The following is a 17,705-nucleotide window of genomic DNA, read 5'->3' on the forward strand; positions in this document are numbered from 1 at the left end:
GGCAATAGGGATAGGAAGTGACGTAAGGATGGCGGAGGGGCGCGAGGTTTCAAGATGGCGGTGGCAGGGTTGCTGACCGGGAGGCAGAGGTGAAGGCCCCTACGAGGTAAAAGAGGCCAAGAATCGTCCCATCCCCGCTTCCTGCAGTCCCAGGAACCCAGCAGAAGTGTGAGTGTGCAGGATTGTTCCACTCCGTTCCATCATCTCTCCCGACCCTTCTCCGGGCCCGCGCGTTTGCCTCGGGGACACCAGGCCCGTCAGCTCCGCTCTTCCTCTCCGCGGTTGGGTCTCCCGGGTCGCGGACCGGGGGATCTTCGAGCCAAGGGCGGTGCGGCTTCCAGCGTTTCAGCAGCCGTTCACCCGAGTCAGTTAGCGCCACCTCCTGCCTGTGCTCGTTGACCGGCTGCTTTAGATTTGACGTCTTCTTGTACCTCGAGTCAGGGTCAACCGTCGCTATGGTTTCAGCAGTTGATGCTGCTGTTGCTTCCCTTGGTAAACTGGGCTCCGTCCCACTGCTGCCTCTTCGGTTAAATTTAGTTTCCCCACGGTTTTGTGGCCCAGTTTCCCTGTCGTTTCTGCTTTTATTTTTTTTAAATTTTTTTTTTCAACGTTTTTTATTTATTTTTGGGACAGAGAGAGACAGAGCATGAACGGAGGAGGGGCAGAGAGAGAGGGAGACACAGAATCTGAAACAGGCTCCAGGCTCTGAGCTGTCAGCACAGAGCCCGACGCGGGGCTCGAACTCACGGACCGCGAGATCGTGACCTGGCTGAAGTCGGACGCTCAACCGACTGCGCCACCCAGGCGCCCCTGTCGTTTCTGCTTTTAAACCAAAAGTAGTTCGTGCAGACTAAGGCTCCATGGTCTTCTGTAGAAATCCTCTTTAATTAGTATCTGTTCTTTGTTACAGTTGCGGGAGAGGAAGGTCAAAACAGGAGCCTGAGGGTAATTGAGAAAACAGCAAAAAGATACAAGTCATCAAAGATTAGGGGAGCCTATATTTCTACTAATGTTGCTTGTTCCCACCTCCTTTCTCCCCGACTCCCAGTTTTTTCTGTGAAGGAAATCCTGCGCAGGGTGAATTAGTTGCCACTGGAAAAGCTTTGAAGCATTTAGCAGAAATCAAGCATTTGAACACTTGCTGAAAGAGGCATTAACTAGTGAACTTTTCTTGACACAATCTTCATACGAGGAAGAAGGGGAGGTATAATTACTTATATAGGCTACTAAAAATTTTATCTCATGATCTTCCCTTTCCCACCCTTTAAAAGTCTACTTTCAGGGGTGCCTGGGTGGCTCAGTCGGTTAAGAGTCCGACTTCGGCTCAGGTCACCATCTCACGGTTTGAGGTTTCGAACCCCGCGTCGGGCTCTGTGCTGACAGCTCGGAGCCTGGAGCCTGCTTCAGGTTCTGTGTCTCCCTCTCTCTGCCCCTCCCCTGCTTGCTCTCTCTCTCTCTCTCTCTCTCTCTCAAAAAGAAAGAAATGTGTAAAAAAAAATTTAAAAAGATAAATAAAAGTCTACTTTCAAAAGAAAGTAAATTTGTCAACTTTATTATTGGGAAGGGTAAGCATTAAAAACTTAAACCTTAATTGGAACAAGAGAAAGAAGTAATATAATAATGTCTCAGATTAGTAAAAATCTTGACTTGCAAAATATTTTCTCTCAAGCACGATCATCCCTTTCAGTTATCTTTTTTTTTTTTTAATTTTTTTTTTTTAACGTTTATTTATTTTTGAGACAGAGACAGAGCATGAACGGGGGAGGGTCAGAGAGAGGGAGACACAGAATCTGAAACAGGCTCCAGGCTCTGAGCAGTCAGCACAGAGCCCGACGTGGGGCTCGAACCCACGGACTGTGAGATCACGACCTGAGCCGAAGTCGGACGCTTAACCGACTGAGCCACCCAGGCGCCCCTCAGTTATCTTAAAAAGCACAAATCAGGAATCAAGTGGGTACTAGTAAAAATGTGTGTCTTGACATTCTTGGACACTCCTGCATATAATACTTTTCATTTTTAATATTTGCACCTTTAGTTATGTTTTAAGCTCTTGAGAGTCAAGAATTCTATCTGAATTAGAATGAAATCTGAATTAAATAGCCTTAAATTAATGAGTTTTTACTATCTTAAAGATGTTGGGAATACATGACAAGAAAAACCATGGAGAGAGACAAGAGTGAGCTGTCTGTTTTTTTGAACTCACGTTATTACCACCATTCTCTTTTGATTCCCCTTTCACCCTAAATAGAAACCAAGGGTGTAGGAAAAGATCTAATGGTTTTTCGTAGGCATGATTTGTCCCCATATTGTCAAAGCATATTCTGATTCTTTTCAGTTGACAGAGTCGGTCTGTTGTGATCCATTTTAAAAAGTTAATAATCAAAGGAATGTTTCTTTTCAAGAGATTGGTAGAAATTTTGTAACATAAGATGGAAGACACGTTGTAAATAGAGGAAAAATAAGCTATTTCTTTGTCTTTGCAGGTTTTTGTTTTTTGTTTTTTGTTTTTATGAACAAGTAAATCATACAAGTTGTCAACATGGGACGGAGATCTACATCATCCACCAAGAGTGGAAAATTTATGAACCCTACAGACCAAGCCCGTAAGTGTCCATTAGTATGGAATGATAAAGAAGAGGAGTGATAAAATTGCAAACATTAGAGAATCTATTATGCCTTAATTATAAAACCAGCTGTGCTAGGAGTCAGTTGTAGGAAGTTACCCAGTGTTCTTGGGAGTACATGATGAAAACTTTAAACATGCAAAAAAAATAGTACCCATTTTTTTTAAGTTTATTTATTTATTTTGAGAGAGTGTGTGCATGATCGGGGGAAAGGGCAGAGAGAGTGACATCTTTTTCTTTCAGATTCATAGTTACTTTTTAAGAAGCTTAAAAACTTCTCAGGATATCTTTGGTTGACATAATTAAAGGGTGCTGTTGGCATCTAATGGGTAGAGCCCACAAATGCTCCTAAATATTCTGGAGTGCATAGGACAACCTCCCACAATAAGAATTAATCTGTATTAAGTTGGAGAAAATGTTAGTGTTCAAGATTTGAAAGTTTTATGTTTTCTCTGTCTCTAAAGGAAAAGAAGCCCGGAAGAGAGAATTAAAGAAGGTAGGATTTCAGAAGCATCCTATGAGCCGTAGTGGTGTTTGGCACATCTTACTGTTTGGGATTAGTGGATTTCAAAACAATATTTACAATTATTTGTCAGGAAAGATACTTCATACTGCTTCTAACAAACCATAAAATTACTAAGCCAAAATACCATATTTGGAAACAGAACCGAAAAAACTTTGCAGTTAAGCTCATGAGGAGCTATTGTAACATTGTCTGTTTGATTATCTTTCCCAGTGAGTTAAATATCTTTGAAAGGAATTTCTTTTTGCTATTAAGGCATATTGCTCTGTTAAAAGCTACTGAATTAGTGAATGGAAATAAATATGGTTCTAAATAGTTTTGTGGGTTCCTTTTTTTCATTTTGTAGCTGTCGAGTTTGTGGCAAAGTGTTTTCCCAGAATAAAAAAGTATTTACTTTTTAGTATCATGCCTTAACACATTGAGAGAATGCAGATTTTTAATAGCTTTTAATGGGGTTTTCTTAGTTCATTGTTCAGTATCATATCTGCAAAACTTTTCTCTAATATATAGTTTTAGAATTAAGCTTAAAAATACTAAGATTTTTTTAAGTAATTGCTAAAGACCTCACAAAATTGAAGGAAATACTTGCCTAAGAAAGCACACATAGTAATGGTCATTTATCTTTTTGTCTAAAGTTGAAATATTTGAGAGCAAAAAATTACATAGCTTTGGTTGTGGTGGTTGAAACGAGATTAGAAACCGAGGAGAAGTTTGGCTTCATTTCAAATAGATTCAGATTCTTGATGCAAATGGAAATAAAAACTCATATGGGTGTCCAGTTTCTTGACATAGTGCTCTTTTGTTTCTCTAAGAACAAAAAACAGCGCATGATGGTACGAGCTGCAGTTTTAAAGATGAAGGATCCCAAACAGATTATCCGAGACATGGAGAAATTGGATGAAATGGGTAAGAATTTATAAAAGGCTAGATTTCATAGCAGGTATAACAGTCTTATACATGGAGGCAGGCAAGCAGGTAATGAGGAGAGCAGCACAGGCATGAGTAAAACAAAAGCATGATGACGTTTGACAGTTAGGCTTAGTTTTAGTATCAGGAGGAATAAAATGGAGGGGTAGGGAACAATTTGCACATGAAGATCTTACCTAGTGTAAGATGAATCCCATTTATTTAGCTGGAACTAATTGTTATTGAAGTAATGAAAGCCTGTTTTGACCAGTTCAAAAATGAAAGCCTGTTTTTTCCAGACAAGACTGAATTCTGGAGGTTTTTGTTTGTTTTGGTTTTTAATTTTGGCAACTACAATGTACATCTAAGTATTACCCCACCATGAATTTATCAGTTTCCCATTTTTCCCAATGAGAAGATCAGACACTTGACCCACTTAGTAAGGTGGTAGAAGTCATCAAATACTTAAAATCTAATTTTATAGAATATCGTATTAGGATTTCTCCCTTTTTTCACATTTCTTTGAGTAATTTTACCCAGTTTCTTCATATGCATCTTCAGTGTCACAAGTTTTTTTATAACTGGAATCATACAAATAACTTATTATCTTTCCTTGAATCAAAGTTGCTTGAGAATTGTCTCTGTGATGCTACCACTGGAAATTTTATCCCAACCCACAAAGATCCATTCAGAACATGGGATTTTTTATTTTTCTGCCTCCTTTACCTTTTTTTAATTTAATTTTTATTTTTTTTAATTTTTATTTTTTTTAATTTACATCCAAGTTAGCATATAGTGAGTTTAGGAATAGAAGCCAGTGATTCATCCCTCTCTAGAACACCCAGTGCTCATCCCAACAAGTGTCCTCCTTTATGCCCCTTGCCCATTTAGCCCATCCCCCCACCTATACCCCATCCAGCAACCCTCCATTTGTTCTCAGTATTTAAGAGTCTCTTATGTTTTGTCCCCCTCCCTATTTTTGTATTATTTTTGCTTCCCTTCATCTGTTTTGTATCATAAATTCCACATGTGAGTGAAGTCATAGGATATTTGTCTTTCTCTGATTTCACATAGCATAATACACTCTGCTTCCATCCGTGTTATTGCAAATGGCAAGGTTTCATTCTTTTTGATTGCCGAGTAATACTCCATTGTATGTATATACCACATCTTTATCCATTTATTTGTTCATGGACATTTGCTTCTACCTTTTTCTTTTAATTGCATAATGAAATGATTTTTCCAAGTTTTGTTAGCAAAGGTTCCCAGTTTTAGTGGTTTGCCAAAAATCAGATAGTAAGCAAAAGAGGTACAGTGGGTCTCAACAATACATTAAATGAATTTTTAAAATCCAGTTATGTGGGATTATGGTATTAGAAGTTTTGTTAAATAATGTGGCAAATCTTGTGCATTTAGCTGGGGCAAGAGTTCTGGGTCAGATTGCGTGATCCCAGATGTTTCCCAGTTCATGTGTAACTGATCCCACTTGTTGCCTCTGCGTTAAATATTACTATGGACAGTTGTTGTCCCTGAGATGTCAAGACATTACCTATTAACATGACTTCAATGATTTTTGTGGTTTTAAAGGAGATAATAGTCACAATTGAGGTTTATCTTGCTATTTACCAATTTTTTTCCAGATGTTATTTAACCCTTGCAACAGCTTTTGGGTAGGTGTGTTCCACCTGTTTTATGAGTGAGGAAACTCAGGCACATACTTTACTCAAGGTTGTGCTGTTAGGAAGCGGCAAGCTGGGATTAAAACTCAGGCATTCAACACTTGTATTAATCACACTAAGAATAGTGTGTGATGTAAGACTGTATCTTCCAAATAAATCACCAAGGTTAATAGGATTTAGGGAAGAAGATAATTAAACTTGCTATCTGTAAAAAAAGAAGGGAACACTGTTGATCAGGGCTCTAATTACAATTTATAAAACTTAACACAGTTTATAAAACTCAGTATAAACTAGTTTAGGCAGAAAAAATATGTACATTGACTCCCATAGTTGGTAAATCCCAGAGGGAAGCTCTCATGTATCTGTCTGGTCTACTCTCTTGTTAGCCTCATTCAGTATATTGCTAATGAACTTCTTGGGATGGAAGGTGAAATATGTGTGTGTGGAATTAGTGGGACACAAGGTCTCAGCTTTAGGTTTATTTTATCCCTCCTGTGAGGGATCCACACTTAAAATCTCCACATCCACATTTAAAATCTCAGAGAAGTATCTAGTTTCAGTTTGGATCATGTGCCATTTGATCTCTGAGTCAGTCACTGGCAGGGGGAGTGGAGGGAGGCAGGTATAATTGACCAGGCAAGCCTGGGAGTCTTGTGCTGATAATCCCTCTTGGGGCAGAAGACTTGAAATGAAGCCCTGTGTTGAATACATGGAAAGAGAAAGGATTGTATGGTAACTAGACACCAGTCCACTATAAAAATAATTAAGTGGTGAGGTAGACACCACTGGATATTTTATTTGTGATCCCATTAAGTCATCAGACTTTGTTGTAAAGTAGTTGATGTCCCCATTTTCCAGATGAAGAAGTTAAAGATCATAGAATTCAAGTAAAGTGCCCAGGATCTCCGAATTAAAGGACAGAGTCAGGTCTGACTGAAGCCTCACTATATAGCAAGTTGTTAGCGTAAGGGAATGAAAATCGATTTTTATTACAGTGATGATGAAATCAATTAGGTGCTGTTTTTATAAAAGAAAGTAAAATTAATGGCTATCTTAAAAGGGTGGAATTTCAACAAATGTCTGTTGTACTTTATAATAAATTTTAGAAGTATATACCTGGTCTAGGTCCCTTTTAAAAGTTTTAGCATATAGGGAGATTATATTAAATTATATAGTTAGTTGATAACCTAAATGAAACAAGTGTTTGTGTTTAATTTGAATATCTACTCTTTTCTCTCAGAGTTTAACCCAGTGCAGCAACCACAGTTAAATGAGAAGGTGCTGAAAGACAAGCGTAAAAAGCTGCGTGAAACCTTTGAACGTATTCTACGACTCTATGAAAAAGAGAATCCAGATATTTACAAAGAACTGAGAAAGCTAGAAGTAGAATACGAACAGAAGAGGGCTCAACTTAGCCAATATTTTGATGCTGTCAAGGTAATCAAGTTTTAGAGAAACTAAAATGTTTTAGATTTGCTCTTAAAATTGACAGTGTGAGAATTGGTCATATTCTTCCTCTTGACAATTTTTTTTTAATGTTTATTTATTCTTGGGAGAGAGAGCACAAGCCAGGGAGGGGCAGAGAGAGAGAGGGAGACAAACAATCCAAAGCAGGCTCCAGGTTCTGAGCTGTCAGCACAGAGCCGGGTGTGGGACTCGAACTCACGAACCATGAGATCATGACGTGAGCTGAAGTCAGGCACTTAACCGACTGAATTGCCCAGGTGCCCCTTGGCAATTTCTTGTCAAACTAAACATACACCTTCTCCATGAGCCAGCAAATCTAATGCTACATATTTACACAAGAGAAATTAATCCATCTGCCAACACAGTAATAGCCAAAAACTGGAAATAGCCCACATGTCCATTAATAGGATAATGGATAAACAAACTAGTATATTTATAAAATTGAATGTACTCAGCAATAAAGAATGACCTACTGATACTCAAAACCACATGGGATAAAAAAATTTTTCCGTGGTTATGTGTCAAAACATGTTGAACTTCTTTCATAGTTATTCCATTTGTATGACATTCTAGAATAGGCAAAACCAATCTGTGGATGAAAAAATTTATAACAGTGGTTGCTATGGGATATTGTTAGGGATCGACAGGAATATGAACTATATGCATTTGTCAAAACAGAATTTATACATTTCACTGTGAATTTTGTTTCAAAAATGTAAAAAAAAAAAAAGTGATATAGTTGTTATAAAGTAGGTAGTATCGGTCCCGCTTTATAGATAAGGAGACTAAAGTAACTTTGCTTAGTCACACAGCTAGTGTGTGGCAGAAATTCAACAAAGGCAGACTAACTTTAGAAACCCAAGCTCTTCCACGGGTTATATTCCACGGGTTGTATTTGTATACAAATACAAATACTATTTGTACTATCTAGCACAAATAGTAAGTGCTATTTATCATCCAGAACATTTAAAAGGGTGGCTTTGGTGCTAGATACTTTTAATAGTTGGATTTCCATAAACAGCTATTTCAAACCATAACCCAAAAGGATAAGTTGATGATAGGAGGGAGAAGAGCAGCAGAGTTTGTCTCTTTTAGAGGTGATAAGGATTTTTTTTCCATTCATTGACAGGTTTTGGAAATATTGACAAATATTGGTATTGATATTTTTTCCTGATACTTATGTTAAGTGGAAAGCAAATCCAGTTTATGAAGCAGCAGGTGGTGAATTTTTAGTGTTGAGTTTGTGGCTTGCTCTTATACCATTGAAAAATTTTGTTTCAGAATGCTCAGCACGTGGAAGTGGAGAGTATTCCCTTGCCAGATATGCCACATGCTCCTTCCAACATTCTGATCCAGGACATTCCACTTCCTGGTGCCCAGCCACCCTCCATCCTTAAAAAGACCTCAGCCTATGGGTAAGGAAGCGGTAGCATAATCAGATAGCATTTATTAAAAGTACCTTTTGACTATCCAGTGCCAAAATTATTGTAGTGGAAATGAAAGACAATGTGAATGTAAGTGGTGCCCCGCCTGATTAAATATGAAGAAATCCCTTAAAAATGTTTGAAAAGAGGAAATAAATATCTTCTCATTATTAACGTGGTAACTGTAAAATTTTTTTCATAGACCTCCAACGCGGGCAGTTTCTATACTTCCTCTTCTCGGTCATGGTGTTCCACGTTTGCCCCCTGGCAGAAAACCTCCTGGTCCTCCCCCTGGCCCACCACCTCCTCAAGTCTTGCAAATGTATGGCCGTAAAGTGGGCTTTGCTCTAGATCTTCCCCCTCGTAGGCGGGATGAAGACATGTTATATAGTCCGGAACTTGGTAAGGAGTGACTGTTTCTTTTGCTTTTAACAACCTTTCTACCGTCATTTTTTAAGCTGGCCCTGTTTAACATCTTGTTTACCATCCTCAGAACTTCGAAAATGAATGGGGATTACATGTACATACTAACAGATGGATAAGTCATAGAATTTACTTAAGTAAAAGCATCGTACATAAGGAAGTATAGAAATGTTTATTGTGTTTTAAAATAGGCTCTATTAAGAGATGTCACCTTCTTACTAACAATCCCTTAAGATTCAGATACTTGTTTCCTTTTCAGTTTTATTGCCATCAGACTAGAACATAGTTTTATATGTTCTCTATATAAACAAATATCTTGTATATGTGTGTGCATCCAAGTTTCCACATATAGAATTTGTTTTCAAATTTAAACCTTTTAAAAAATACCTTACGTTATCAAAAAGGTTTTAAAGCTGTTACCATATGGAAATATTGTTAGACGGTATGAACAGCTCATATCATATACAGAATCTTTCTGGTTCATATACAGAACCAGAATCTGTAGGTTCATATACAGAACCTACAGAAACAGGTAGGTCATTCTGAGTTAAATAATAGTTTTCTGTGCTCTGAGACCCCGTGTGTATGTGGAGGATCCAATAGTAATACTTGTTTCCTGCTCCCTCCTACTTTGTCAGCTCAACGGGGTCATGACGACGATGTTTCCAGCACCAGTGAAGATGATGGGTATCCTGAGGACATGGATCAAGATAAGCATGATGACAGTACTGATGACAGCGACACTGACAGATCAGATGGAGAAAGTGAAGGGGACGAATTTGTGCACCGTGATGATAATGAAAGAGACAACAATGAAGAAAAAAAGTCAGGTATGTGCTGATGAAAGGTCCATGGTATTGATCAATAAATACACAAGGCAAAGGTCTTGATTTATTAATACATCTGTAAAAATAATTGTGAATATCTTGAAAGGAAGGATCATAGCTCCATTCATCTTTATATCTCAGTCTTAAAAGTTCTTGACACATACTAAGTACTCGGTGGATGTTTGTGATGGAAAAATAAATTAAGCAGTGTATGTAATAAAGAAGCCTATGTAATAAAGTCCACGTGGGGAGAAAAATAACTATTTCAACAGCATGAGGATGTACTTTTATGGGGATGTGTAGGAAAAAAGGAGAATAAGCACACAACCATACTGAGAAAGCCATATTCACATTGTTGGTTTGTTTGTTTGTTAATAAGTCTGTTTAAATAACTTAAATTTTCTGTGTTCATTGTGTCTTCACATGAACCAGACCACAATTATAATTCAGGTACACTTGCAAGTGAGTCATGATGTAATGGAAACATCCAAAATGTAGGTTATGTGTCCATTTGATTATTACAAAATCGGACTGAGTTACGTGTACTTTTAAAAAGTAGTTATGATATTCATCAAGAAAATGTTAAGCATCATGATAGAAACTGAGCAGTGCAAAATGTATAATAATCTCTCACACCTCTGTAGTCTTGCAGTTTCTTTTAAAATTGTTTTTGTACCCTACAATACCATATTTATGTGTTAGTAATACTACTGATGTATTTATAATGATGACAGATCTTTCCTCTGATATTTCTTAAAAATCATGGTTGCAAACCAAAAAACTTGGTTAAAGGGGTGTATAGAGCTGGTAACGAAAAGTTATGGAGGACTTACATAGGAGCTAGCACTCAAAAACAGCAAGTCCTTAGAGCCACAGCAGCTCCATTTTTCTCTGGCATTGTGTGATCCTTTGCCTCATTTTTCCCTTTTCCTGCCACCTTTTGTTACTCATACATACTCATCAGTGTACATGTGCTGAAAGTGGCTATCCTAACTGTGATTTGACATTCACCTAATATTTGTTCATTTTGTACTGTATGCAAGGAATTTTCCTAGACAAAGGATACAAAGTGAACACAACTAAAGCCCTGCCCACATGGAACTTTGTAAATGTTTACCAACAAAGATTGCTTCCAATGTTGTACCCTTCGGCAACATGTTTAATAGCGTCTAGTAGATAGCTTGATTTATCAGGTTAAAAAGGTCCCTTCTAGTCCTACTTTGCTAAGAGTTTTTGTAATAAATATTTTTAAGCATCTGTTGGGATGTTGTTATGGTTTTTAAGTTGTTTAATGTAATGAACTATATTCATGGCTTTTCTAATGTTAAACCTCACCTTGCGTTTCTGGGGCCAACCCTACATGTTTATGATGTATTTTTCTTTTAAAACACTGTTAGATTCTGTTTGGTTATACAGGTGGGTATAACAGCACCGGGGTTAGGAGCTCCGACCCTGTGTGCAATCAGAACATCCGTGCATAACTTCTGGTTCCCCCAAAACTTAATAGCCTAGTGCTGACCAGAAGTTTTACCGATAACACAAACCATTGATGAACACACATTTTGTCTGTTGCGTGTATTATATACTACAGTCATGCAATAAAGTAGGCTAGAGGAAAGAAAATCGTGTGAATAATTCATAAGGAAAGTACAGTTACAGTACTGTACTGTATCACAAAAAAAATCCATGCATAAGTGGACCCACTCAATTCAAACCCATGTTGTTCGAGGGTCAACTGTATTTTATAGTAGGTTAGTTTTGGTATCAGGGTTGTGCTGGCTTTATGAGTCCTGGATTGCATTCTATCTTTTCCTGTGCCCTTTTACAGGAAATTTCTGTAACTCCCACATTTGCCTGAAGTTCCTTGTAAAAATTATTTGGGCCAGGTTAAAAAAAGATTTTTAACTACCACTTCAATTCTATAAATTCTGGTCTTATCTCTGGCCAATTTTTGTAATTTATATTTTTAGAGAGAACTGTCTCTTATCAGGGTTTTCAGTTTTACAGGCATAAAGATATTGATGGTATTCTTCAAGTTTTTAAAATTGATGGATTTGAAATCACAATTGCATATGTTTACCAACAGTGGGCACTTCTTCTATTACCTTTTATATGGCTCTTTCAGCACTTAACTTCTGCCAAATAGTGGGCAGCCATCATATCTGGTGCTTTATAGCATTATATAGTAAGCATTTACTGAGTTTTGTTGTCCCTGATCTACCCCGTTCTCTCCCTCCCCTGGCCCCTAAGGTCTGAGTGTAAGATTTGCAGATATGCCTGGAAAATCAAGGAAGAAAAAGAAGAACATGAAGGAGCTGACTCCTCTTCAAGCCATGATGCTTCGAATGGCAGGTAAAACTGGGAAAGAGGCGTGAAATCACCTTTTGGATATTTCCTCCTGCTAGTTCCTTTACATATGGTTTCCCATTTAGTGTCTCAGCAACCCTAAAGTAAATAATAAATCCTGTTTTAGGTTTGGAGACATTAAGGTAAGCTGTCCAGAGTTGCCCAGCTAGTAAGTTGTTACACTGGCATTTAGATCCAGGTCGGTCTTGTTCAAAAGCCTGGGCTTATTTCCCTCTGCTCCACTAACATAGATGAGTGGAATACTGTTTGATTCTTCCACATCTAAGTATTTTACTGAAGAAGACTATTGAGATAATTGTAAGAAAGCACTGAATTGAGCATGTGTCTTCAGGCGTCACTTTTTTGCAGACTGTAAAAAATGAATCCGTCCCATTTACCTGGTTTAAAATTTCCTTTAGGTCAGGAAATCCCAGAGGAGGGACGAGAAGTAGAAGAATTTTCAGAGGATGATGATGAAGATGATTCTGATGATTCTGAAGCGGAAAAGCAATCACAGAAACAGCATAAAGAGGAATCTCTTTCTGATGGCACATCTGCTGCCTCTTCACAGCAGCAAGCTCCCCCCCAGTCTGTTCCTCCTTCTCAGATACAAGCACCTCCCATGCCAGGACCACCTCCTCTTGGACCACCCCCTGCTCCACCTTTACGGCCACCTGGACCACCTACTGGCCTTCCTCCTGGACCACCTCCAGGTAAATTAGCACTTCGGTATTGTGAAAAATAATTACATCTCTCTGTGATTAGAATGATGAAGTCATTTCAAAAATATACATCATTAGTGCTGATGTTTTCTTTTCTCCTGATACCCTAAGAGAGAAAGGATAAGTGCGATTTATTCCTACAGCACTGTTTGCAATTCATAGTACTTACGATAGCCGTCTTTTTCTGCAAAGGTCTTCTTTTTTCAGGGTTCTTTACTTCTGACGTTCGCAGGCAGAAACTGAATACGAAACTGGGGGTTTCTTTAGTACTGCTTTTTAATATGACAGGTTGGCCGAATTCTAAATTGATAGCTAGTGAGACTAGGGCACAGTAAATACTATCAAGTATCCTTCTTTGGTTGGGAATTGTTGGATGTCAGTCTTCAGAGATAAAAGTGATCAGTATTAATGTAGTTTGGCATACCAGTATAAGAAGTTTATTTAAAATGTGAACTTCTTGGCCATTTATGATTTTATAGTTGTTCATCCTGCAGTTGGCCAGTTAAGTTTTTTCACTTGAGTTTATCCTTTTCCAATTGGTGGTGCAAAAGCAAATTACCTATCTTACGCCCTTTTCAGTGGTCCTTGTCAATATCTTATTGTGTTTCAGGGGAATTCTTAAAGCACCCTGCTCTGTATTCCATTTTCAGCTTTATTTTGGACATTTAAGAATTCTTCTCATCTTTGTACAATGTCTAGCCCAGCAGAGCTGTGATTGAGTATGTTTTTTTTCAGTGCTGGGATATAAAGAGAAATGATCCATAACAACATTACTACCCTATCTGGTGCTCAGATATTTGTTGAATGAATTCAGTTTCCATAATGTTTTGGTCAGTTTTTGAAGTTACCTGATTTCAAGTTAAAATGATAAGTCAGACCACATCGGAGTTACCTTTATACCACAGTTACCTACTTCATGTTATTTGTCTTATGCTAATTTGCCGTTTTTCTCTTTACAGGAGCTCCTCCATTCCTGAGACCACCTGGAATGCCGGGGCTCCGAGGGCCTTTACCCCGACTTTTACCTCCAGGGCCACCCCCAGGCCGGCCCCCTGGTCCTCCCCCAGGTCCACCTCCAGGTCTGCCTCCTGGCCCTCCTCCTCGGGGACCCCCACCAAGGCTACCTCCCCCTGCGCCTCCAGGTAAAGCTTTTGATTTATACTACAAAAATTTGACTACCACATACTTCATCCTGCTCTAAGGCGTATTGTCACATTTCGATATCCTGAAGTCAAGAGGTATTCTAAAATGTTTTTTTGTTTTTTGTTTTTTAATTTTTTTTTTTTTAACGTTTATTTATTTTTGAGACAGAGAGAGACAGAGCATGAACTGGGGAGGGGCAGAGAGAGAGGGAGACACAGAATCGGAAGCAGGCTCCAGGCTCTGAGCCGTCAGCCCAGCGCCTGACGCGGGGCTCGAACTCACGGACCGTGAGATCGTGACCTGAGCCGAAGTAGGGTGCTTAACCGACTGAGCCACCCAGGCGCCCCTCTAAAATGTTTTTAAATCGCTTTTGGCGTAGGTTGAAGTTGAGTTTTTCCAAAGGGTATTTGCATTGGATTCTGTCTGTCGTATGAAGGATTTTTCCCAGCCAAAGACCACCTTGGATTAAATTCTCCATTTGAGTAAGGTGTTTTGCACAGACAGGGACAGGCAACGCTTCTAATTCTGAAGTCATTCCATTTATTTACATGAGTATGAATTTAAAGTTTAAAATTATAAGGCAGATTCCCCCTCCTCTCTTAACCGGTATCAGTGTGAAATATGCAGATTTCCTTGCACTCTTAGTTTGTGTGGTATGTGTATTTCTAGTTTATTACATTGACTCCCGGTTTAATGTGAAAGCCGCCTTTTAAGCTCCCCGGATTCTCAGTGGTATCCGGAATAATTATGAGTCTGTATAAGTAATAGCATCTGAGGTTCTGTGAAACTTGGTACTTTGTATTCAATCTTAAAAGTGGTGTTTGAAGAAAAATAATCTGGAGGTTCTGGGTAAATGACAGTGGTATGTCTGAACCATCAAAAGGACACGAATTCTTTTCCAGTGGTGGTGACATACTGTGATTAGTTACGTTCTCTCATTCCAAGGTTAGAATTACATTTCCTGCCCATTGGGCTACTTTTTTCAGGGGAGGAATGGTGTGAAAATCAGTAAATAACGCATGAGAATGAAACCCCCAACCTTGGCCTTGATAGTATCTGCATTACACAGCTAGTATAGTGTCTTGGGCTGTCAGATTTGAAATTTGACAAAGGTGACATCCTACTTGAAACCAGTTGGTGTTGTCAACTTTATAGATTAAAATAGTACATTACTCTGAGAGGAAGAAAACATAAGTACAGGGACACAGACTGAAAGTGAATACAATTTCCTGGGGCGCCTGGGTGGCTCAGTCGGTTAAGCGGCTGACTTCGGCTCAGGTCATGATCTCGCGGTCCGTGAGTTCGAGCGCCGCATCGGGCTCTGTGCTGACGGCTCAGAGCCTGGAGCCTGTTTCAGATTCTGTGTCTCCCTCTCTCTCTGCCCCTCCCCCGTTCATGCTCTGTCTCCCTCTGTCTCAAAAATAAATAAACGTTAAAAAAAAAAAAAAATGAAAGTGAATACAATTTCATGATAAAATATTCCTTCCTATCAAAAAGTATTCCTGAGTTTCAAATAGCAAGCAGCATGATTTTAGCTTGTTTTTTCTAAATTGCCCATTTTTAAAAAACTGTCAACCTGTGTTTTTAACATCTTTAATGGTTAAAATGGCCTCACGTAGTATTCATCAGCCCGTTTTCGCCTTTGTTTAGGTATCCCTCCACCCCGTCCTGGCATGATGCGCCCACCTTTGGTGCCTCCACTTGGACCTGCCCCACCTGGGCTTTTCCCACCAGCTCCCTTGCCGAACCCGGGGGTTCTAAGTGCTCCACCCAACTTGATTCAGCGACCCAAGGCGGATGATACAAGCGCAGCCACCATTGAGAAGAAAGCCACCGCAACCATCAGTGCCAAGCCACAGATCACCAATCCCAAGGCAGAGATTACTCGATTCGTGCCCACTGCGCTGAGGGTACGTCGGGAGAATAAAGGGGCCGCTGCTGCTCCCCAAAGAAAGTCAGAGGATGATTCTGCTGTGCCTCTTGCCAAAGCAGCCCCCAAATCTGGTCCATCTGTCCCGGTCTCAGTGCAGACTAAGGATGATGTTTATGAAGCTTTCATGAAAGAAATGGAAGGGCTACTGTGACAGCTTTTAATGCCAGAACAGGTTTCTGTTCACATGAGTGGTTCGTGGGGAAAGAGGCTCTTACTAAACTTAGTGAAAGAGCTGCTTTCACTGTCAGGGTATTTTTAAATTTCAGTTCAAGGAGTATCCTAAAATTTAGCCTTGTTCAGAATTTGTTGCATATAAGACAGAGCTATTTCATTCAGAATAGATTGGTTATTGAAGCCGTGCTGCTAACATCCATTCCCTTCATACCACCATTTTCATCCCGTTTGTTCCCCTTCTCCAGTTCTTTGGAAACGTGATCGGGGGATCTTTGTTACTTATTTGTTATGATTCTCTTCTTGTGTGCTGTGGGCACTGGAGTAGAGATTTCTGAAAAACAGTTTATTTTGCCCCATCTTGGCCTTTTGTGTTTGAGTTATTTTAATATTTTCTTGTAAATATTTTGTAATATTTTAGTGAAATGGATCGCAATGTCATTTCCTAATACAAAGCAAGATATGTGGGAAGAAATTGTACAATTCTTTGATTAAAACTATTTCCCACTGACCTAAACTTTGAGTGTTTCATGGAATAAATAAATAAATGTTCTACACCAAGACATCCTCTGTGTTACTGGTAATATATAAATATGATATCTGTGTTATGGGCAGAAAAGAAACCAGTAAATAAAACTTGGGTTTTAAGGAACTACCGTAGCTGGTACACAATGAAATTCTGATTGAAGATATGGTTAAAACTACGTTTTAAATTTTAAGGGATCAAGAAAAGAGGATTACTTTCTTTCAGAATTATCTTATTGGCTTTGGAGAAATTGAGAGGTTATTAATTGTGTGGAAGATGAGTCTTCTCAAAGATGATTTGCTTTCCCAGAGCTTTGTGAGCTGACACTAATTGATGATAAAAAGCTTTGAAACCATTTCTAAATCATTAGGTAGCCAGATATGGTTACTTCTTTTACTTTATTGCATTGTCAGTTGTATAAGCTTTTATTAGTAAAAGCACATAAGGGTTGCCGGGTGGCTCAGTCAGTTAAGCATATGGCCGACTCAGGTCATGATCTCACAGTTGGTGAGTTTGAGTCCCACATCAGGCTCTGCGCCTCCAGCTTGGAGCCCGGAGCCCGTTTCAGATTGTGTCCCTCTCTCTCTGCCCCTCCCCTGCTTGCACTGTCTCCCTCAAAAATAATACTAAAAAAGGCACATCAAATGAGGGACGCCCAGGTATCTGACTTTGGCTCAGGTCATGCATGATCTTGGGGTTCATGAGTTCGAGCCCCACATCGGGCTCTCTACTGTCCATGCAGAGCCCGCTTCAGATACTCCGTCTCCCTCTCCCTTGCTCATGTGTGTGCATACTCTCTCAAAACTTACTAAGCATTAAAAAAAATAAAAAAAATAAAAGCACATAAAATGACTAAGAATGCTTAATTTTATTAATTTGCATCAATACCATTTTCTAACTAATTCATCTAGCCAGTAATCCTGGGAAATGATGTTCGTAGATACTGTCCCCATTTTACAAATGAGAATATTGAAGCCAAAAGGTTTGTGTG

The 17,705-nt window shown here is 39.1% G+C and overlaps 1 protein-coding gene across 3 annotated transcripts; it reads left to right on the forward strand.

Moving 5' to 3' along the window:
* Positions 1–36: 36 nt before the first annotated feature.
* Positions 37–16,751, forward strand: WBP11 (WW domain binding protein 11). 3 transcript variants are annotated; one of them, XM_058743579.1, is made up of 12 exons: positions 37–106; positions 2,484–2,603; positions 3,089–3,120; positions 3,960–4,053; positions 6,973–7,169; positions 8,481–8,614; positions 8,826–9,025; positions 9,685–9,876; positions 12,124–12,225; positions 12,639–12,932; positions 13,901–14,083; positions 15,735–16,751. In XM_058743579.1, exons 2-12 carry the CDS (start codon positions 2,540–2,542, stop codon positions 16,166–16,168), a joined length of 1,926 nt encoding a protein of 641 aa, XP_058599562.1. In that variant the 5' UTR covers positions 37–106; positions 2,484–2,539; the 3' UTR covers positions 16,169–16,751. The 3 variants fall into 3 exon arrangements, with proteins under 3 accessions (XP_058599562.1, XP_058599560.1, XP_058599561.1); XM_058743577.1 differs by having other exon boundaries at positions 40–168; XM_058743578.1 differs by lacking the exon at positions 37–106 and adding an exon at positions 1,049–1,204.
* The last annotated feature ends 954 nt before the right edge of the window (positions 16,752–17,705 follow it).

Source organism: Neofelis nebulosa, chromosome 8 (genome assembly GCF_028018385.1).
Source record: "Neofelis nebulosa isolate mNeoNeb1 chromosome 8, mNeoNeb1.pri, whole genome shotgun sequence".
NCBI lineage: Eukaryota > Metazoa > Chordata > Mammalia > Carnivora > Felidae > Neofelis > Neofelis nebulosa.

What these genes read in the sequence shown, in the direction of transcription:
- WBP11 (XM_058743579.1), top strand. Translation starts at nt 2,540, where the DNA reads ATGGGACGGAGATCTACATCATCCACCAAGAGTGGAAAATTTATGAAC. An exon ending in GAACCCTACAGACCAAGCCC is followed by an intron (nt 2,604 to 3,088) that starts GTAAGTGTCCAT and finishes CTGTCTCTAAAG; the next exon opens with GAAAAGAAGCCCGGAAGAGA. An exon ending in CATGATGCTTCGAATGGCAG is followed by an intron (nt 12,226 to 12,638) that starts GTAAAACTGGGA and finishes AATTTCCTTTAG; the next exon opens with GTCAGGAAATCCCAGAGGAG.